Genomic DNA, 23819 nt, shown 5'->3' with positions numbered 1-23819 from the left:
AATTTATCCTATCAACTTTTGGATGACCACAAGTTCTCATTTCAACCAGGTATACAGTACTTATGTATGGGGAGAGGGGGAGAAGGGAGGGAGGACCCAAAAACCCCAAACATCAGTTTCCTGTATATTTTTAAAGAATATTTTGATTAATGTAGGTTATAGTCACCAATTAAAAGGTTAAACTGATAAAGTCAATTTTTAAATAAAATTGTAATAAGCTAATATGTATTGGTGATTTGTAAAAAGGTTGCAATTAGTATTAAAAAGTGAAATTCCAGTCATTCTATATATGCACAATACTATGCTACACTGGTAATACAGGAACGCAATTTAATGATTTTCTTTGCATTTGTTTTTACAAGAGTCAGATGCCAGAAACAAACAGAACATTCAGTTAACTGATTTTGAAAAAAAATTATGTACCTTTACAACATCAAAAGAATCAAGACAAAATATAAACCTTTGCTACTTACAATTGTTCTATACAGATTAACCAAATCACAACTCTGTCACAATATAAATGTTTAATTGTTACAATATAATGAATAAGAACATACAGAAAATGATTTTTATAAAATTTTCCTTTGTTTTGTCTTTTAAACCTACCATTGTAACTAAGTTAGCTATGCAGGACTTTGGGGGTACATGACTAAGAAGGCACCAACAGTACAACGCAAATACAAAGCAGTTCGAGTATTTTTTTTTTTTTTTAAAAAGAGTGTTCTACACACTGATACAACACAAGAAAAGGCAACAATATAAGTAAATCCCCTCGAACCTTTACAAATTTGTTCTGGATTTACAAAGATATTCCAACTTTTAAATGTCTTCCAATGCATCACATAGTTTTGATCCAGCACATGCTACAAGTATCATTGTATGCTTCATTTTACTAAATGTACACTTAGTGTGATGTATTTCAATCATCACCAACTAAACCATTTGAAAGACCAATGTGTTCAAAACTTACGCAAAAGGATTGTTCAGTGCCTTTTTTAAGCCACTGCATTTACAAAAATATTTCCCCTAAAATTTGGGATTGCTTGAAGACATTGCTGTACAAATATAAAAGTACTATGCAAGGGACCTAAATCATGTGCGTATCTGTATGTCTGCAGGGACATATATTTATACCATATCACTGGCTGTAAAATCAATCAATAAGTTTATCAATAATCAGGGGGCTACATAAACTGCACTAACATAAGCAACTATATTAATAAAAGTTTAGATCTACGGTATAGTTATTCAGCAGACTGTGTGTGACATGGTATAAATATATTGTAGCACATTACAGTGGCAGCAACAACAGGTTTTCCTCTCATTTGTTCATTAAGGATAACCATGCTTAACTCATCTATGGTTTCATTTGGCCATGTAATCATACCCAACTCCTGAAAGCAAATAGTGCATTACACTGTTCACCCTGTATTGTGGATTGCACACTCCAAATTTTATATACGATCTAAAATATTGATATGAGGAATTTTGATGCCAAAGTCATGAAAGCAGAGCTCAAAAAGCTTATCACCAGAGCCACCAAAACAGAATTTCCTTGTATTACATGTTTATGTATTTGCATTTCTTTATCTATAAAGGTTGGAATGTTTTTGATAGTTCCGTTTACATTCCTTATACGAAAAATGTCTTTACTATTAATAGGCATATCATATGTGTCACATCAATAACAATATGCCTTTCGGTTCTCTGCTAGTCTATGGGAATTTCCAGAAATATAATCTACAAATACACAGAATAGGCAAGGAAAATCAAGCATGAAATGATGAAATAATTCACAAAACAGTGTTGTTATTATAGGCACCTTCTTTTAAAATATTCTCCAACCTGACAAAATCATGCTTCTGCAGTTGAGACAATGAGTTCAACTCAACATCATCCAATGACACTTTGATGAAAGCAGTTAGTGGTTTCATGCCAATCTGATTCAGCAATAATAGCTAAGGAAGAAAGCGCCAAAGCACCAGATGTTAGTAAATCAAACCCATGGCTTCTCTTTTTTAGAGATGCAACTTGACAGTAAATTCGTAATACTAAAAAATCTAATATTTAAAAGAAAAAGGTTAAAAGATGAATGGGAAAAGGGGTGCATGAAATAAGCTGCCAAAGCTCTTCCTTAATAAATTAAAGTTGAGTTGTTACAAACTAAATGTTTCAATAACAGTCTTCTTTCCATATTTTTCCAAATCAACTCCTGTAGTGACCATGATCATGCAAGTGTCCAGGCACCTAGATATAGTTTAGCTTTTAGAAACCGAGCAAGGAAAGTATTTTGGTAAAGATATAATGCGTAGAAACGTCAAAAGAGATTTTTACACTAGTATCAACAGTCAAGTGCAGTATTGTAGAAAAGTTGTTAGCATAGGCTCTATACCAGCAATTAAATTATCAACTTTGCAGTGTTCTGATAATGCTCTTAATATATATTGTATGCAACAAAGATATTCATGGACCACAGGATTTTTCTAGCAGAAAATGCCCTTTGAAGAGGAATCCTTGTTTATTAAAAATTAGTTTTGGCAGACTAACACCTACAACAAATGAAAATTCAGAATTTTATATCTGGTAAGCACCCTTATAAACTGAGAATCTAAGTTAATGGCTTTCTAAATTATCTTGAAAAGCAGACAGAGAAGTGCTATGAGGAAGCCTGGGATAACATACCAGCAAGCATCCTTATATACACACTACAGTAACAAACGGAACCTGATTTCCATTCAAACACATTATCCAAAAGGAAACCAAAAACTAATTCTTAATATTAATGTGAAGATATAAGATTTAAATTTATTTCCATGAATTACAAGTGCATTTTGTTCATATTAGCAGGCAGTCTTTATACAATCCGTTCTTCACTGCTGCCAAAATAAAATGAGAAAAGACAGCAGAGAAATGAAAAGCTAAAAATAAAACTAGTTTTCCTAAGTTATTTGTTGAATAGCATTTCAGCTGAACACAATTCAGAGGTAACAATAGATTTTTTTTCAATCATAGGCATGTGGCACTTAGACAATCATCTTTGCACAGAAAGCTTTAACAGTCATGCGAGGGCACAGTAATTATTTTAAACAAGGCAAGTTTCTCACCACAGAGAGCAGTGGGGAAAGAAAAGGAGGCACTGCACTGGAACAGAACATCTAGGAAACTCCACATTATACAATTTCAGTAACAAATACTTGAAAATATCATTAAAAGGTATACAGTTTTAAACATGATTTAGTGCTAGCTTTGTTTGGCTGTCCTAACTCAGCATTATCAGAAAAGTTTGATAGTACTTGACAAGAGAACAGTACTTCACGTCACGAGCTCACGGAGGCTTGATTACAAATCATTATAACGTAGGTTGCAAGAAATTAACTTGAGATGCTGACGTGCAGTAGTAGCAAAAGTAAATTCAAACTTTCTCATTTAAAGATGCAGTGTTTCTCTCAGGAAGAACCCTGAATGTTATTCATTAAATTCAAATGTTATATAAACTAATCACCCTCATATGAAGTGTTTCATTGGTATATATAGTAAGTAGACTGAGTTTAGTAACAGCACATTTTGGTTTCTCTGCTTACTAATGCATATGGATGCCTTCTACTAAGGAAAACATTCATAATTAGGTAAATATGCCATTGTGTTCTTTATTAATCTTTCAACACACAGTGAATAAATATATTAGTGAGCTGCCACTTTCATTCTTTTTGCATAAATCTCGTAAACACTACATATAGCATGAACTTTGGAAGTACTATACCTCCAGAATGGTACAAGTATCCACTATCTTTTTAGAAAAGGCAGAGGAAATGTAGGATTTTTTTCACTACATAGGAAAAAATGTTCTAGATGGGTAGATGAATTCTGTTAACTAAGTTGGATTCCTAGATATTCACTAATATGCTTTGTAGAATTTTTTATGTACAGAATAAGAAACCTAAACAAGTGCATAAGCAAGATTAATGCAAATGTGGCCTATGCTGTAATCTGTAATGGCGTATATACGAATGAGTTCCCATTGTGAGTAAACGGTTACTGTATAAAGGCGAAGTGCAAAAAAATCGGGATGTCACTGACTTAAAGTGCCCTGAATAGTAGCTTTCCCTAAAAAATGCCAGTGACTTCAGTAAAATCAGAAAAACACAGTTCATGGTGCAAACTTCTATGGGTTAATGAGTTATCTGCTTGGTTAATGATACAGGAGTGAAAGGAACTACTGCATCTTTCAAACCAGAAAGCAAGCAGTTAAAGTATGGTCAGCAGTGGGTGCACTTATAGTACAGTACTGCAACAGGTCAACAATGGGCATTACGGATAGGACTGTCAATAACAATTCTTCAGACTTAAAGAATTAATTGAAAGCATAAAAAGCCAAAACTACCAGTAACTGCCCTCCTGAATGGCTCAAAGGAGTTAGTGGATAAGCTGAGATAGGCCATAAGATATGACCAAGGATACAAGAACTGGGAAGAGGAACAGCAACGTTTGAGCATGCCCAGTCCTTTAAGTCCTTGTCCTACAAAAAAACAAAACATGTTTTAATGAAGGAGATCTGAACAGGAAATTGTAATTTAAAGATAAGAAAAATTATCAGTGTTTCTGTATCTCACATACATGAATTCGGACTGATAAGTTGCAGCTAATCACAAAAGTCAAAGGCAGCAGTACCAATATAGTCGTAAGATTTTCAAATCCCACCCATTTTTGGCCGTGTTCTATAGAAGATTTCCTGGTATTCAGACAAACTGTCTAAAAGAGAAAATTTTCAGAACTCCTAATATTAATTGATTACCCACAGGAAACATACTAAACTACCAGGAGGATGTTCTAGATTGCTGTAACTGACATGCAAAAATATTTACGAATAATGAAAGATTAAGAGAATCATATTTCCGTACCCTCAGATCCACCAATCCAAACTGATGGAATCTTACTATCAGTACTAAAAACAGAACAGGGAGGAAGTTCAACAGGAACCAACATTCTTAAAATGTATCACCTAACTGGAGGCAAAGCTATCCAGCTTGCAGTACTCAGTTAAAAGGCAAATATGGGGAAACTATAGTTCTGAGGAGTTCTTTCAACAAGCCATTGCCTTGGTGGCATGTCCTAACATTTGCAGGACAGTCACCTGAGTAAATCTTCCTCAAGGAAGTCTAGTATGTATAGTAGAGAAAACAGTTGACAATGACTACTACCCAGGAAGAAGCTTTTTTCAGGTAACTAACTATGTACATTCTTTTGTGGACTGAAGAATATCAGCTACTTTTATATAGGCTGTCAATGCCAGAGACCAGGCTCAAGACAGTAGATTTTGAATCTCTGAAAGTACTGTAGGCTTGACAGAAATTTAGATTCATCAAGACCACATACATTACAGCAATGGGACTGGATTTGTCTTTCTGAATCATCCTTACCACTTGGCAACAGATGCACAGAAACAACTGTAAGGGAAAGATGCCTCTCTCATTGCCACTGCCACAGATACTTGCTGCAAAATATGTAGTTTAGTGCTAAGGTTGGATGTAAAAACTCTAAAAATGGGAGAAATCCATCTGGTTGACAGAGCAGAGAAGACAGGAAAGAGACATCCAAGGGAATGGAGTATCATCGTAAAGTTTAAACCAACTGCTAGGGGGTGAGCTTCACTAGAAACTTGCGTTAAAAGAATGGTGAAGAGTTGGACCTGCTGACAATGCTGATCATGACTGACTGGTCTGAGTGATCAGTCAGCACTATATAAGCTTATTGTGATTATATTACTAAACTAGCTGATGTTCATTATCATGTCAGCCAACTCCATTCTTCACAACGCTATTCAAACAGTAACATTTTTTAGTGAAGACAAGTCTTAGTAGAGAAGGAGAATCACCTAAGTGACAAGTCCTCAGCACCAATAGGTGCTTCTGGTCCACGGAAGTATCAAGTTGCATTCCTCCCAACAGTGGGCACTCTTGGTGACCAAACCCCCACTGTTCTTCCTTCCCCCAACTTGCTGATAGAAATCAATTCCTATCATAGGAATTACACAAGGGCTGTTTTTGCTACTTGCTATTTCCTGGAAGCAAAGACAACTCTCATTATCTGAAGTTTCAGGACACTGGTTGAACAAGAGACTACATTCCTCCGAGTTACTTTTCATAGCATCAATGGTTCAATGTTTAGATTACCCAATTTACCACTAAAGCACTCTCTCCTCTGTACAACACTCTGAAAGAGGCTCTATTTCAGTACGCTTCTCAGTGACAGCCTAATTAGTTGGCCTGACTCTTCTGCCCATATAAACAGAATGGCCCAGCAGTATTAGGCTGCAGTAAAGCTCAATAATATTTTTCTTAAATTTTTCCTATGAAGACGTTTTAATTAAACTTTTTCCATAGAAGCAGGGACCTGTATTGTGACTACCTCTCAGGAAGAACTAACGTTGTGGAATGTGGAAGGGAGACTGGCATCATTAAGGTCTTGGAGCCACAAGTCTTTAGTTTTATTGGTGGTGAAGCCTGACTTTTCATAAGAGCTGCAACCCATTGAGGATAAGTTAATCTGAAGACACACAAATCTAGGTTTAAATAAGGCTATTTTAACCATTTTAAAGGTATAAATGCTAGCTATGTTAATATAGTAAACAAAAACTAGAAGCCATTAAAAGAACAAATTTCAAAATAAATTCTGTTGTACATTTGTACACAAATAATTGCCTATTCAAGCTAGTGACCGTGGTGGAAGTTAGGTTGGTTTGGAGTATAACAGTCGACATTTCCACAAGTTTCGTCACTAAATTCACACACACACACACACACACACACACACACACACACACACAGTGTCAGTGTTCATGAAAATGATCTGGATCAACCATGCTGGAAACTGAAATCCTATTTTCAGTGCAGGTAAAGCACTGGTTGTGGCAGGGAGGCCAACAGTCCACACGCTTCCCTGACACATTGCCTGAATCCTGACCAGCAGGAACTCCCTCTATGGATAAGGATAATGCTCAGGCTCAATAAATCCTTGGCCTTTCTTTTGAGGCTACCAACAAGGATGCCAGTTGTGGTGGACAGCTGTTGAACTGGATTCAGATCAATATACTCAATTTTACATAGGAGCACAGAACAGACAGTTTGAGCTGTATTCATGTTTGATCCAGAGGTAAAAGTTTGTTTCATTTCCACTTCCATGAAACAATCCAAATCTTCATTCAATGGCCTATTTAAAAGTACTTTAAATTATCAGCATCACAGAAAAGTTTTAGTCAAGGATTCTCTGAGTAAATCTGAATAATTCTGCAGGAAGTTGAGACTTGTAAATTTCAGAGTATCAAAAGAAAGTTTTACATTAATATACTTTAAACCTATTTAAAAAAAAAAAAGGAGGATCATTACAAAATAAGTCCAGGCGAGGAAAGATGTAGATAAAGGAGAGTGGGCAAGACTTTATAAGCAAGTTATACATGAGGTGGATTGTTCCTGCAAATTTCAGTTGTGTTTGTTTTTGCGGGGGTTAATGTGTTATTAAAAATTGCCAATGGAGAGAGTGAATAGCAATCAGCACAAAAGTACTTTGGACTTTAATCTTAATGATTTATACCGTCTTAATTTAATCAAAATGAAAATATGAAATCTTTTAGATGCCTTTGTGAATTACATACTCAAATATTTTGGAGGTATTTTCAAACAAACTGGGATGACTATCAATAAAACATTCTTGTTGTGTTTAGGTCAATATTTCGCCTCTATGTTATTTCATGTTTCCATTGTTGTAATATGTTTATTTTAAAATAGAAACAACCTAGAACAAGATTTTGAAATATTTTAAGTTTACACTGATATGTTTTAAGAGATCTTTTGAATAACATTTGAATATCAGTGTTGCCACAGCTTTTGTTAAAGCAAGCACCATTTCAATTTCACTCTTCTAATGTAATCTACAAATTAAATAAAAAGCATGTCAGAAATTGCTTGAATTCCCAGTAGGCATTTTAACATTGCAGAGAAAATTAAACCCATTTCTTTAAAACAGTATGGCTGAGGTCAAATCAGTACTCTAAAAGCAATGACTAGATGATGTTAAGGGGTTGCTTTACAATAGTAATGAAATGACAAGCTATGAGTTTTGCGTTAATAACTACATGGAGTTCTATCATTCCTCTATCTCTTTTACATGGTTCATTATGTACCTATGCACAATTTAAGATCGATATCCTGGCTGGAATCTAGCAGTTTCCTCAAAAATTAGTTCTTTCAGTTTTTCCTTCGGCAAGTCATCCAATTCCATGTCAAACTTGAAGGGTGCTTCAGCTACAGGCTTTAAAGCAAAAAAAGCAAAAAACAGACATTAGTATTTTTTTAAAAACAAAGAATTGTCAAGAAAATGTTAAGACAGCAAATAGTCTGAAGTTGGTAGCACAAGTGTCTCATGATTAATTTTTTATATCAGATTCTACCAAGATTTAAATAAATTTCTTAGTGAACAGATATTCAAAACTTAAACCACATTGAAATATCTGAGTAAGTGAAAGCTTGTAGCTGAGTAGCTACCTGAAGCCAAATTACAGAGACAATTAATCTTCCATTATAAACCTAATTTTGACTTCCACTCTCCCCTACATCACCAAAACTAAACTAATCTTTCTGAAATTTCACTGGCAAGATCTTATGCCAAGGTAGAGTTTTTTCTGGAAAGTCTAAGGCAAATCTCAGTTACCTTGTTTCCCACCCCCACGCCTTGGAGGCATGGTAGTTCATTATGGGATAATAGTTCATAGTAGGGGTCTTAGGTCTTTTTTCCTATTGTCTACCCAATATGTTTTTCATATTACATCTAGAGAATGTGACAACACAACTGAAAAAAATCTAAAATAAATGAAAGTGGGAAAGTCATAGCAGAAATGAGAGAGTTAATCCAACTTTTCCCAAGCATTAAATATAAATTCTAAATTAGGATTGAAGTTAAGTAGATCTTCCATAATGAAAAGTTAGTAAAACATTTCTCTAAATGCAAGCAAATTTGCTTTCATTATAGCAAGATTAAACCTGCAAATATACTACAAACACTATGAAATGTGCTCACTACCAAGGCACCATCCAATAAGACTTTCATAGTAAAATGAGTGAAAAACAACAAAAATCTAACAGTCCTTTTGTTGCTTTTAAATTTTTTGTTTTGTTTTGATAGAAAGAAATACAGACACTACCTTGAAGGGGAAACTTTAAACTCAATTTGCAAGTACTCAACTAAACAATGAAATAGCAAGGGATTTAGTTAAGTGTCATTTATGGCTCTGTTTCTGTAACTATACTTTAACACAAGCCCAATATAATTTTAAGTTTAGGGTTTGATTCGTCAGACAGTGTTTTTCCATTGTTTAATAAAGTCATGCCTAAGTGTGACCAGACTCACATAGTATTTAAAGATTTCTGACAAACTTTCAAATTTTGGTTCCCAGAATTAATCTACTAAATCCATACTAAAATCCCTAAACAACTACTCAATTTAAAAGTACCCACATTGTAAAATTTTAGCTTAACTACATTACTCGCCATTTATCTGCAACCAAATATGGTTGTTCTAAAGTCCCAAAGGGAACTGCAATTCAAATATTTCCTGGTATAAGCATTGTGATTTTTGTAGATACAGTGTACACACACAAATATAACAATTTTTAATATAGAACTGATTTATATAATTTAACTATTGGCAATTTTTCAAGATCCAACTATACAAACTGTATCCTTAAAAGGGCTTCTCTGATTTCTTGTACAATCATCTACAATATTTATGTTAAAAAAATCTTTACCTCATCACTTGGATCATAATACTGCTCCAGGTATGGATGGGCCAAAGCTTGCTCCACTTCAATTCTCTTGTGAGGATTAAAGGTCAACATTTTATCCAACAAATCAAGTGCTAAGAGGAGAAATAATTTTTTAAACAAAAAGTCAACATATGCTGCAAGTTCTATTATATTAAAAATAATACAATCACTGGTATTTGAGGTCTAACACAAATATTGCCCTTTGTTTTAAATGCTAATTGTAGTGTGAAGATGTTTCAGCTTACCCATAATAGGAGCAGAAGACTAGCCAAATGTAGTTAACAGGAATGCCAAAATTTTTATTTTATTACCCATTCCATATCCTCAAGTTCCTATTCTCTGATCATTGATTTCCTGTTCATATTGAGAGGTCTCAGAATACATTAGGTTTGCAATATTCATAATACCACAGGCCAGTACTAGAATAAGGAATGCGTCTCTAGGGATTCAGGAAGTCAACTTTATTCAGCACTGAATTCTTGAAGTCTTACCCTCTCCGCCCACCAATGTCTTAGAAGCGTAGATCAACGGTTTTATGGACTTTACAAACCTAGCACATTCTGTACCACTCAAAGTGAGTGCAAAGTCAACGAACACAGAACAACCACTGTGGGGGACATGCAAAACAAAGGGATAAAAAAACCTGGGTTTTAACTATAAATTTCTTCTGTAAAAAAGTATATCTGAATTCTGTATGCGAGTGGGTCCTATCCCTGAAGGAATGTTAAGGCAATTAGAACTGAATTATATGGCAGGCAACATTAGAAATTCCTACCAACTGTATTTCAGACTAATTTAAATAGCCGGTGAAACTATAAAAACTGGTTAATAATCTAAATACTAGTCCTTTGGTAACACAGACCCAGCGTGCTTTCCACTTAACCAGTTCTCTTCTCAAAACTATGGTTCTGAGTCCTGATCTGAGGGTGAACCAGGAATTGACTAACATTGGTTCAATGAAAAATGTACATGTAATGACCAAATTTTTCTCATAATTGCTCTGGCAATTATGTATATGTGGGATGTAACTAGCAGGATTCCACAATAGGGAGGGAAAGAATCAAGTACTCTTTCTACAAAACTCATTTTAGGGCTTTTACCAAATGAGTCAGATAAGGCAAGCTTAATATTTGGTAAACATATGGATTGAAATATGTAGCAGTTTTGCTTATTTCCATAATTAGTGCATGTCAGCAATCTTATGAAGAATGCTTTGAGCTCTAGAGAAGGATAGTTCCCTGTTGATTGAATGTCTCTCATATACATACAGTTTGTAGTTCAACTGGTCACTTTGTCATTAGCTACTTTCTTTTCTTTACACTGAGTGAATTGGATAGACTGAAGTTCAATTGCCCATACTACACCGGGTTACCAAAATTTTGGAGGATGTGATTAACAGGACCAACGTATAGACACCTGACCTGTACTAGGACACTGGGCTAGAACATTTATAGAGTTCCTTTGTGCATAATTGTCCTTGTGAAATATACCTGATCCACTACTAAGAATATTTAACTCAGACACCCTTCTGGCAAAAGTTAGGGGAGCTAGAATCCACCTTTATAGTTAAAATAGGGGATTAGCGCGTACTTTGTAAACCCAGACTTAAATTCTAAAATGGACACAACCTCAACTAGCTATTGCGCTGTGTTCCATTTTAGGATCCTAGCCCTACACAGATGCCTGGAAAACGCTCTTTCCTGTACCATCTGATTATTGTATTCAGAGCTGTTAACCATAACCCACAGTAACTCAGTTTCCAGTCTGCTGACACTATCCCACAGAAATTTAAATCTGTGGTCTGGAGGGTTCGGAGATTCATTCTGCACTCTGTGAACTTATGCTGAATCTAAGCTACATCCACAAGGATGCAACTGATGATTTCCTACTTTGCCCTCCAAATTTTAGAACCATGTCAGTTATCTGCCTAAACAAAAATCCTTGACTTTCCAATATTACCTTTAAAGTAGTTGGACTGCTAAACTTATGTAGAATGAGTCTGGATGGCAAATTGGTCTCAGCAGTGGTAAATACAACTATCAAGTTGTTTACCATTAAACACTTTTTTTGGAGCAGAACCTACTCTGCCTGGTCATTGTCGGATGAGTGTAACATATCTTCATTTTAAGACTTCTTAAACTGGTGGAGACTTGGATAGCAGTTGCTATGCCAAGATCTGCCCGAGCCTGTGTTCCCTCATTTAAAGTAAATATTTATTTGCTTTGCTGTTTTGGGATGATGCAAAATGAGTATAAATTGGGGTCCTCTAGAATGGATATTATCCTTTGTAAGGTCTCATTCAGGTCCTAGTCCCCTTGATTTGTGGATTACCTGCTCTACTAATCTGCTCTGTAGTTTAATCTGCCTTTTAGGACACAGTGTTTCTTCTGCTTCCTGCATTAGAAACTGACTACTTCTTCTTGTCTGTTTACTTGTATACCTGAAGTTGTCAGGTATGCCTGAAATCATGATACAGCCTTGCTGCCAGTAGCTCCATCCTGTTTCTAATTCTACTGTTCTTGTGATGGCTTCACATCTCTTGAACTGTGTGCAAGGTTAGCACCCATTGTTACAGTTTCCTTCACTGAGATTTGGGAGTGGAAACTGCATAATCTGCTGCTCTGATGGCCAGTCTGAAGAGGAGTGTACTGGCAGTGAAGCAGCTATTCCTTTTTCCAGATGCTCTTAAGATGGATCCTAAAGGTCAAAATGAACCAATGTGTTTTTTTCAAGTGAAGAAACACCAACGGATGCTGAGGGAAAAACTTCCGGCATCGGTGCATGTGGCGAGCACACACACCTAATATGGAATGGACATGAGCAAGTACTCTAAGAAGAAAACTTCATTCTGTCAATGCATCTCTATCTTGAAACACAAAACAATATTTGAGGTATTTTTAAGATGCCTATCACTTTGGTAACTAAGCAGTTCTAGGTCAGACAAAATCTGCCAATCTTATCAAACTGTACAATGATTTTGTGATATACAAAAACATCCAACAGGAACAGAGATGAGATTACTTTTCATTTGTGACCTCCAGTAAGTTCAAAATTGAACTGGGGTCTCTGGGTTCAAATTCAATTCCAACACTTAAGACAACTAACAATTTTTAACATATTAACTCCTCGATGATGGAAAATTGGGATTTCCATTTTATATATTGAAGTCAAATTCATTGAAACCAATTTTGAGAAATATGGACTGCTACAGCCAATGAGTTTAAAAAGGGCATCATCATCATCATGTTCCTATTACGCCTCTGGCATTTAGGGCAGTGACGAAGCTCCTCCACTCCTGTCTGTTTCTGGCAAATCTTTCAATGGTTCCCCAGCTGTGCCCCAGGTTTTTCAGCTCGGCTTCCACAGCTCTTCCCCATGTTGTTTTCAGGTGGCCTTGTTTTCGCTTGTCTTCAGGTGTCCATCTTATTGCTACTCAGGTGATGGAATCAGTTTCCATCCGAAGCACATGACCTATCCATCTCCAATGCCTCCTGGGAATGATGGTGCTCAGATCCTCTTGGCTGCACTGTGTCAATAGATCTTGATTTGATATTGTTCTGGGCCAAAAGATAGGGAGGATTTTTCTGAGGCAGGTTGTATGGAATGAAGACAGTTTGGACAGGTCATACTTTCTCATTCCCCAGTATTCTACACTATAAAGTAGTGTTGAAAGTACGCAGGTCTGATAAATCTTGAGTTTGGTTTTGGTGTTGTATTTTGATGATTTCCAGACTGTATTTAAGCTCCTGAAGGTGTTCCTGGCTTTATTAATTTTGTTCCACCGTCCTGGCTGATGGTGCTGCCCAAGTATGTGAATGTTTCTACATTGGTGAGAACATAATCCTCTATCCGTACTGGTGATGGTGAGGTTAAGGTCATGATATCTGTCTTATTGTGGTTGATTTTCAGTCCAATTTGCTGGCTGAATATGTTGTGTCAAGTTTTTTCTTGTATATGGTGTTGGGTATGTGATAGGAGAGCGACATCATTTGCGAAGTCCAGGTCTTCAAGGAAGGAGAAGAGTGTCCATTTAATGCCTCTAGGCATGTCTTCTGTTATACGCCACATTACCCAGTTGATGGCAATGTTGAAGAGGACTGCAGACATGACACACCCCTGACCTACTCCTGTTTTGACTTCAAAACTGAGCTCACTGTGATCAACAATGCATGTAAAGTTGAAATAGAAGCTTTTGATTATGTTGATTACATGGAAAGGAATTCCATATGCCCGCAGAATGTGCCATAGGCTGGTCCTGTGAATGCTATCAAAGTCTTCTCAAAGTCTATGAAATTTATGTAGAGTTGACGTTGCCATTCTAAGCTCTGTTCTATTATGTTTCGTAGAGTGAATATCTGGTCTGTGCATCCATGCCCTTTCCGAAAACCAGCTTGCTCTTTTCTGAGAATGCTATCAACTGCCTCTGATATACACTGGACTATGATCTTACACAATACTTTGCTTGGCACAGATAAAAGTGTTATACCACACCAGTTGTTACAATCACTGAAAGTTCCTTTATTTGGTATCTTCACTATAACCTCATTGGTCCACTCATCTGGCACTTTTTCCCTTTCCCAGACTGATGTAAATAGAGGGGCCAGCATAGATGCTGCTAATCCAGGATTAAAAAGGAGGTAAAAGTTGATAAAAAAAACTAAGTGTCATGCTTATCTATAATTTTAAAATGAGATTTTTTTAAAGCAGTTTAAGCAATCTGTATGCCAAATGCTCATTAACTTTACTAGGAACTGGTGTACAAATCCCTAAGCAGTTCTGAAAATCCCACCATTGGTTGCTTTTTGTGTTGTTTTCCATCTTTAAAAATCAAGACAAGTGTAACAGAGCAAAAATATAAAATACCTTTGGGGTCTGCATTTGGAAACAGCCTGTTCCATGGTACCTTATTTTTGTGTGGCAGAGAAAGCAAGTAGTTTCTGGCCTTTACATTGATTATACAATTCAAGTCTTCTTGAGAAGGAGATCCAAGTATACCTAAAAAATACAAAATAATTTCATTCATATGGAAAGTACATTGAAACAGCCACATTACAAGCTTTTGATAAGACTCAAAGATTTCTACTTTTACTCTGTTATTACTGCTCAGATTAATTTTAAGAAAAAGTTATAGATGAAGTAATTTGATATAAATAGCTTTCACAAACAATTCTGACCAGGTTTCATCTTCACCCACAGACATTTTTATATTAGATTTGTATCAGTCTGATGGAAAAATTGATTTTTGATCAGCTTATAGAAAAATAGGTACTACCAAATATGAAATGAACTACATTTGATTCTCAACAAGTAAACTAAAAATTAATCTCAATTTTTATTTTGTAATATTCAATTTAATATCATCATCAATACAATAAAGAAGAGATCATCTCTTCATTCTCCAGAAAAGTTATTTGACTTAAAGAAATGGCTTGGACTGTTCACTTAGTAAAGCGATACTGTATGAACCCTTCTTTATTATTACTATTATTACTAATTTATATATGTGATAGCATCGAGGGGATTCAATCAGGCTAAAGGCCCATTACTCTAGATACACAATGTGATTATAACAAATAATGGAAGGGAAGGGAGAGAGGGAACAAGGATAACAATAAAAATATCCCACATTCACATAGGCTTATAACATGCAGAACTTTATGGTTCTAAACCAGTTAAAAGTGTTTTCCGATATAAGTAAGATTTAGCTATCCTCAACTGCCCCTCAAACTAGGGTGGTCATTTCTAGTAGGCATCACAACAGAAGTATGTAGATGGAGAGTGTAGTGGTCTTGCAGAACACTTCAGGAAGAGTATTCCATACATATAATACAGTGGAAGAAAGCATGGAGACAGCTGTTGGAGAGGTGGATAAATGGGTGGCCAAGCCTGGTGGTGTTGGTAGGGATCCACCAGTGAGGTAATAGACAACTGTGGAAACAGAAACTACTTTTTATAAAAAGCTTACCAAGGATATGGTTCAGCTGATCAAGGTAATGTTTTCCTGGAAAGATGGGTCTGTTGGAGAGCATCTCTGCCAGAATACATCCTACAGACCAGATATCAATAGACTTGGTATAACCCTGGGGGAGGAGGAGAAAAGAAGCCCTTTTGATATTTCATTGTATAATTAACACAGTAACAGGTTATATGTGCTAAGGTACTGTGGTTTTGAAAGATAGGGCACTAGTGTAATTTAGTGATTTAGATGAGTCATGCTTAAGACATCATACTGTTATATAATCATTCTTGCACAGCGAGGAATAATCAAGCATTGTGTCTCAAAAATATGAGTGAAAGTAATGCTTTACTTGGAGAAGAAATGCACAATATTTCTTAATCCAAGTAGCTGTTGCCAAATCAGGTCGAGAGCTGTGAATGCATTTTTGTGAATTCTCTGATTTCAGGGCCTGTCTACATAATAGATTTTAATAACATTTAGCTGTTATAGAACACCTTGTATCAGTAGATTGTACCAAGTTTGATTTTACCAAAATTGTAAGCAAGTTAATCCATTACATATTGAAATGTAAGACCCATAGTGCCCAGAAGCATGTTACACACTTCAAATAAATACACACATGGTCCTTTCCCCAAAGCTTCTACAATCTAAGTATTAGGCCACAAAATAGTCAGAGTAACAAGTCTTTGGGATGTGAGTTGGTAAAAAGAATAAGGAAGGACAAAAGTTACAAGAATAAGTTTACCTGGTTACTTTAGAGCATATATCTGGATAAGTGCCATAGTATATTTACATATATACAAAGAAACATGTATAAATGTTTTGGGTATATAGAATTTTGTAAAGAAATCATGTGCGATATCTTACACAACTTAAAAATTAATTAGCAGGCTTTTGGGAGGGTGAGGCATGAGAGGCAAGAGGAAATTGGGAGGATATGGCAACAGATAATCAGACACAGCTGTTCTGCCTTGAAGTATCCTGTGAGGTGCTGATATCAGAAGGGTGAGCAGCAAGGGTCCAGATGCTCTGAAGTTGCTACAGTTGAACTACCTGCTTCTATGAGCCACCTGGAGAATTTTGGGTTTTGAAATACCAGCCCTTGATGGCTGCTAGTACTGGTGCGGGAGAGGTAATATGGGACATGGTCTCCCCAGCTCATGGGGGAAAGGCACCGAACAGGTTCCACTCACACATCCCTACTTCACTTCTGCTGTGAGTCACGAGGGAAGAGTACCATTTGTTTACTTTGTTAGTGATCCGGACAGATTTCCAGGCTCCTGCCAGCTTGTGTTATGTTTCTTTTGCTGTGTATATAGGACGTAACCAGGTTCGTTAAATCTAACTCTCAGGTGCCTGCTTAGGAGGACACCACAAAATGTGAAAGACCGCCTACAACCCTCTGCCTCTGGCACAAGCAGCTGGGACAACAAGAGATAGCCCAGATTTACCCAGATTACACTGTTACATGGCTATGCAGCATAGGAGGTGTGGGCAGTACACCATAGTTAATACATAGTTGTGCCAGGAAAAGTCCTCCTGCACAGACATATTGAATCATGTTAGCTGTAACCTTGTCAGATAAACATATCAAAGCCTGGTTACACTTAACATGGTTCTGTCTACAGTGTAAAGGAACTAATGTGCTAAGCAATTAAATTCCATGAGGAACGTGAGAGGTCCAAGAAAAAGTGCTATACACATATTTAAATTGGAATCTGGTAATCCTCCTGCTGTTAAATCGAAGTTCTCTCTGACACATGCTAACATAATTCTGGGAAACCTCTACTAGCAGTAAAATGAGTAAAAGGAGTAAGTGATAATTTGAAATATTTGGTTTTCAAACTTAAAACAAAAAGGAACTGAAGTCTTACGGTCTTGCTGCTGATATACTAAAATTCTAACAAACTCCCACCTCCTCTCTTGGAAAACTAGAAAAAAATTGTACTAGACTACATATGATATAAGCACTTCATATATAAAGCAGTACTGTATACATTAATGCAGGCTTTTGCTAGCCTGCACAAACAACCAAGTCAAACCCCTTAAATTTAAAACCTTCTATTGCTTCTGGCAGCCTTCTTGGTGAAGACATCTTAACCACCATTTAAGTTGCTCAGTAGCCAGCAATGACATGAACAATATGATTTAAATGGAACTCTACTGTAATACAAATCTAGGATATCTTTGTAGCATATTTTTCTTGCTGGTCCATCTACAGTCCTTACCTTAGAATTCAACATAATTTCAGGTGCTCTGTACCAACGTGTGGCTACATATTCTGTCAGGAACCCTGTGTGATCATGATCTGGATCTGCAACACGAGCCAATCCAAAGTCGCAAATCTGGTTTTAAATTAAAAAATAGTATTAGAAATACAAATTTTAGTGTTATAATTCACCTTAGTTACTACCCAAACTATCTTCCCTCAAGCCATTGTAAGGCTGTAAGCCATGCAATGATAGGGTAATTTTAACATGTAAATTTGTTTTCTCCATATCTAGAAAAATATATATGGTAGATTAAAAACCTAATTTAACTAATCTAAACAAAGAAATTATGAATATTTTGCATTCACATGCTGCCTGTCATTCAAAGATTTCAAAGTGATTTATCAAGAATGAGTTACGCTTCATAACTTTTGTACGAGATAGGCAAGTATTCCCCAGATGAGGAAACCAAGGCACAAAAGTTCATTACTACTTGCTCAAGTCACACAATGAGTCTTTGGAAAAGCCATAAATAGAACAGAAATTGATTAATTCCTGTAGGTGCAGGTCTATTATTATCTTGTAGCTGGGTGGGGAGAGAGAGAGAGAGAGAAAATAGTTGAATATCAGCAGAACCACTTCTTGCTCATTAATGGTTTTCTATGATCTATCTACTTCACACTGCTACTACCTCCTCTGCACAGTTCAGTACTTCTATTTTAAGAAGCTATTGCCACCACAATGCAGTCAATGCAACAGAGGCATACTACTGAGCCATGAGATAACAGTAGACTGGGAGAATGTAGACTGATGAGGGAGAGAAGAGCTGCAAAAAGCTTATCAACCCTTTGGACAGACACACCAGGGCTTAATTTGTGCCAGGGCTTGCCAGGGTTGAGCCCCGGTACCTCTAGACTTAGCATTTCATAGCCCCAGCACCTTTGGGCTTGCCACATCAGTTATGAAAGAAAAAAAATTGCTTGAGCCCCGGCACCTCTTTCATGACATATTAAGTATTAGACACACCTAGATCACAACAATGAGAAGCAGCTCTTATCCACACTGGCAAATTCAGCAGAAAGTAGGAAATCGCTTTTGTTTATCATCTGGTGAAGAGACTGTAGAAAGTTGAACTCTAACTGATGGAGGGACTGGCAAGCCTTAGGAATGAGGGAGGTCAAGCTAGGCACATTTTGAAAAGGATGGTGCTTGCTACAGACTTTCCCTTTTCCAAGGCAGGGGAGGAGAAGAAAAAAAAATGGTGAACAGGCCACTTTTTGTTTTTGTAAGAGAGAATGGAAAATTTAGAGACAGTTCTCTGGGAAACCGGCCAACTGCTCATGTCTATTATCTCACTGGGCAAGTGGCTGGCTCATTGAGTGACTTGAGATTAAGCCACATGAGAAAGCTTTCACTTCTCCTTCATGAGGAACAGTTTACAATATGGAACAGTCTACACAAGAAGTTTATCACAGAGGAACTTTCTCTCCATCAGAAAACCACTATGGCTATGGGTAGAATATTTCCTTCCAGAGAAACTACCAAGATACAGAATGTGTAGGATAATGAAACACAGATAAATATAGACAACGAAGTGGGATTTTTCCCTAGAATTGTTATAAAGGGATAATGATGCTGTATACTTAATTGTGAATTCAAGAAAAGGAAATGACAATTCCTTACTTCATATATCCTGTAGTCAAAAATAGATTATGTAGAATCACATAGAAACTCAAGAGGCCTCATCAAGGAGAAACATTTCCCTCATCAGATGCAAAGTATTATTATCAACAATAATCCTAAGAGTATTTCTTCTATCCTTTATTCTGCTTTTCCATTTTCTGCTGGAGGCGGATTTTTGACAATTTAGTTTTTTTTAAATGTAATTCTTAATCTAATCACCTCCAAAATTTTCCTTTTAGTATTAAATCAAATGTTTGTAATAGGCTGGTGACATTTGGAAGTAAATAATGAAGTATGGCAGGAGAATCACATATGGTCAGTTACAAAAAGAAAATTAAAGTACGCATTGTGGCACCACAATACAGACCCTAAGTTCTCAGCAGTAAAAATAGAAAGGAGTTTTTCAAGTAAAAAAGTTACTAGTCAGGAAAAAAGAAATGGCTGCAGCAATTGAAAGTCTCACTTTCATTGATTAGAGGGCCTTTGGTAAGACACTTGAGCAAACAGTATAAACCAATAGGATGATCTCCAAGAGAAAAAAGTCCCCGTTCAGTTCAATGGCATGAGCTAAACCATATTTAAGGCCTCAATGAAGTTATTTTTCCGGCATAACCTGAAGAAATGGTAGCTGCTCTAACAGCTTCATTTCACATTGTTAGAACTCGGGTTCCCAAGAGAAACCCCTAAAGATGCCTCTCCCTCCTTTCGCTATTAAAAAATATCCAAACACTGCTATCTGCAAAGGTGATATCTTATATGCCTTATACCTCCACCCTAGAGGGAACTGTTCCTCTAAAAAGGTTTGATTTTTTTTAAAGGCAAAATTATTTAATTTCATTTTAGCCATGATTTAAATCCATCTATAGCTATCATTTTACAGATGTTTAGATATAAAGACACAAATAGGCCAAGGACCAAACTATCGAACAGTATGCCCATAATCATGCCACTTGTGCTAGGATCTAGGAACATTGCTAGTCTGCTGCCAAATAGCTGTTTTCTTTCACAGTCCTGTTGTTCAACCATATATGTAGTAACTGTAAACATCAAAGCACCCTTCTAGTTCAGAAGCATGCTCTTTGGAACTGGGACTGTCTTTTGTGTTTGGAGAGCATATAACATACTTAAATAGTCCTGTAGTGCCTGAAGTAACACTGGGAATAAAGAGGATTAGTGCTCACAAAATTCACATTCCATGTATTTCTCTTGCCTCATGCCTCTTGACTTTCTTTTTTGTGACTTTCTGTCTAGGGTCAAAATGGCACCTGTTATCCCTTGAGGGTATACACATACACACACAGATTCTTCTGAAATTCTACTGCTGCCAGCCTCTTGCTTATAGGAGGCTGAAGATTTTTACCAATGCCTGTTTCCTTCCTTAAATGAGAAGGTGCCTCCAAAGGCTGCTGAAACCCCAGAGCAGGGGGTCAGAAGACACTGGCATATGACCAATATTCCACTATCACTTGCCTCCCATGCATTATGGGACTGGGGGCGGCTAACAAAACCAAGAACTCAAGGTAAGTACTCCAGAAATCAGTGTTTGGGATGAGCAAGTACACAGCTGAATGGCAGAATGATTTTTCTTAAAACTAGTGACAAACTTACAAGCCTAGCTATTGGGCTTACATTTTGAAGATTGCCTTTATAAGAAGACAACTAGAGACATTTTTTAAAAGAAAGCTTAATTAGGTGGAGCAGAGCTTGTAACATTAGACCGACAGTTTAACATCAAAATAGAGGCTTAATTTTTTCTCTACTCCCATAATTCTTGATGGAACAGGCATTTTAAATTCAACTCTTTCCGCGAAGTTATATTCTAGGCATAGATTACTCATAAGGAGTTTCAGGTGCCAAAACAAGAGTTTCTTAGGAAGTTAGTGGGAGAGTCAAGAATCAGCCTCAAGGTGGAAACAGTTTTTTGGCCTTAACTATATAGTCATTACTTGTGGTTCTATATTATCCTATGCTTTGGTTCACTGAAAGTGGCTGTCACAGTTTTCATTTGATCATTTTAAGGGGAGGTGAGAAAAAAAAATCAGTGCATCTGTCTATATACTGCAGGATACATTCAAGATTACACTAATTGATAGGGGTTACTTGAAAGTAAAATGAATGTGTTTATGGAAAGGATAGTCGATTCACAGGTGAGAAAGTTACGATCTATTATGCAAAAATCAAGTCTAGCACTAGTTTATAGAGACTGTTCATTAACAAAAGCTAGTTTAGCAATGTTATCAAGAAAAGCTCACATTCACAACAAAAACTGGTTTCATGATTACGGCAAGTAGTTTATTAAGTCAGGAGAGCTCTCAGCCTTTCTTTCTGAGGCCCCCCCCAACATGCAATAAAAAACACAACTGTGCCACAACTCTTTTTCTGCATATAGAAGCCAGGGCCAGCATTAGGGGGTAACAAGCAGGGCAACTGCTTGGGGCCCCACACCTCAGAGAGCACCACAAAGCTAAGTTGCTGAGGCTTCGGCTTTAGCCCCATGTGGTGGAGCTTGGGGCCCCAGGGTGCAGTCCTGTGCAGGAGGACTTCAGCTTTCTGCCCTGGTCCCTAAAGAGTCTTATGCTGGACATATTGGCAGACCCCCCTGAAACCTGCTCGCAGCACTCCAGGGGCCTCAGACTCCTCGTTGAGAACCACTGTATTGAGTCATTGTACAAGGGAGTTTAATTTAGCTGAAAAATGACTAATTTGCAAGAAGGCTCCAACTAACCTTGAGATCACAAGTGGTGTTAAGCAGCAAGTTGGAGGGTTTGAGGTCACGATGCAACACATTGGCTGAATGAATATATTTTAACCCTCTCAGGATCTGATAAAGGAAATAACAAATGTGGTCGTTGCTGAGGTGTTGAGTCTTTAAGAGCTTGTAAAGATCTGTTTCCATGAGATCTTGCACAATGTATCTGTAAGCCACTGGATGTAAGGCAGCAAACAAATCCATAACCTCATTTTAGAGATCCACATAATGTGCTAATATGAACTACCCATTTTTAAATTTCAGAATTTAAAATTACTGCCAAGCCACAAATTTTGTTTCATTTTCATTTTAACAATCACAAAACTATTTGGATATTTTTGATTTTAAGATTTGGTTCAGATCAATCTGTTCAATGATTCAGTTGTTACAGGATTAAGAGACTGGTACGTAATGTGTCAGCTAATCATAATAAAACCCTTTCATATAAGAAGTTTATTTTATTTGGCTCTGAACATGAGAAACTGTCTTCAGAGGATTCTTCTCTCTGCCAAAAAGTGAATACTCTAGTTTAACAGATGATAAAACTATGAGGAAAAAAACCACGTTTGTATTCAGTATTAAATAAATGTGAAAGAAATAAAGCTTAGAAGATACCAATTTCTGACCTAGGCTTCTCATGTCCAGAAACCAAGTTCCCTCTTCTATTGTATATTTGTCATGCTGGACCAATCAATCAACACCACATCTTTTACACCTAGTACTGGTCAAACCCTTGCCTGCATTTTCAAAGCAGATTCTTCCATCCCAACCTGAATTGCATCTCACCTGCTCCCAGTTCATCCCCCCGTAAGGTACCTCTTAGAGAAAAATATCTGGATTTGTAGATCAGAGCCACAAAATCCCAGTGCAAAAAACTGGCTTCTGTTACACAACAAATGTTAGTCACGGTAGAAATCAAATAGCAATAACCCCTTGTAATTAATTTTCCCTCCCTAAATCAACATGTCCCTTTGAACTCTCAGACCCAGATGGAACACAACCTGCACTCAAAGTACTGTCATTCTATACTGCTTAGAGAAGAACTGAAGACACTTTGTACTAATGTGTAAGTCTTCCAACTGAGGCTTCACCTCACGCTAAACACATTATTAAGCCAAATTTTCCAGTGGAAGGCAAACTGGGTATAAACAACAAAATCCAGTTGCACATATCAGGCATGTTTAATTGCCTGTGAACAGATGCAGAATTTTCCATATACATCAAGTACACCTGGATTTTTGCAGATTTATCCTTTCAGCTCACCTTTGAAACAGTCTAGATCATTTAAGCCAGGGGACTCAGGGCAGTTATATCTCCCCAACCCCAAAGTGGACAGCTACTCTGCCATTACTGTTCCAGAGTACTATGCTTTATTTTAGGATCAATAAGGGTTGAACCATTCAA

General features: G+C 36.8%; 1 protein-coding gene across 3 annotated transcripts in view; it reads right to left on the bottom strand.

Moving 5' to 3' along the window:
• Positions 1–316: 316 nt before the first annotated feature.
• Positions 317–23819, bottom strand: part of MAPK1 (mitogen-activated protein kinase 1) — a 46610-nt gene continuing 23107 nt past the window's right edge. The window contains exons 3-10 of one of the 3 annotated variants that reach the window (XR_006172477.2): positions 22392–22581; positions 18002–18118; positions 15780–15894; positions 14678–14809; positions 9797–9906; positions 8177–8304; positions 4459–4516; positions 317–1940 (exon numbers count right to left, since the gene is read on the bottom strand). Coding sequence is in view for 2 of the 3 variants with exons in the window: in XM_065568449.1 (XP_065424521.1) it covers positions 4352–4516; positions 9797–9906; positions 14678–14809; positions 15780–15894; positions 18002–18118; positions 22392–22581 (829 nt within the window). In the remaining variant the exon portion in view is untranslated. Of the gene's footprint in view, positions 4517–8176; positions 8305–9796; positions 9907–14677; positions 14810–15779; positions 15895–18001; positions 18119–22391; positions 22582–23819 lie in introns of all 3 variants that reach the window. The other 2 variants (XM_005281100.4, XM_065568449.1) reach the window with 2 other exon arrangements.

The sequence above is a fragment of the Chrysemys picta genome, chromosome 15 (genome assembly GCF_011386835.1).
Source record: "Chrysemys picta bellii isolate R12L10 chromosome 15, ASM1138683v2, whole genome shotgun sequence".
Taxonomy (NCBI): domain Eukaryota; kingdom Metazoa; phylum Chordata; order Testudines; family Emydidae; genus Chrysemys; species Chrysemys picta.
The sequence above is the reverse complement of the archived record's forward strand: the minus strand, read 5'-3'. Positions and strand labels throughout refer to the sequence as shown.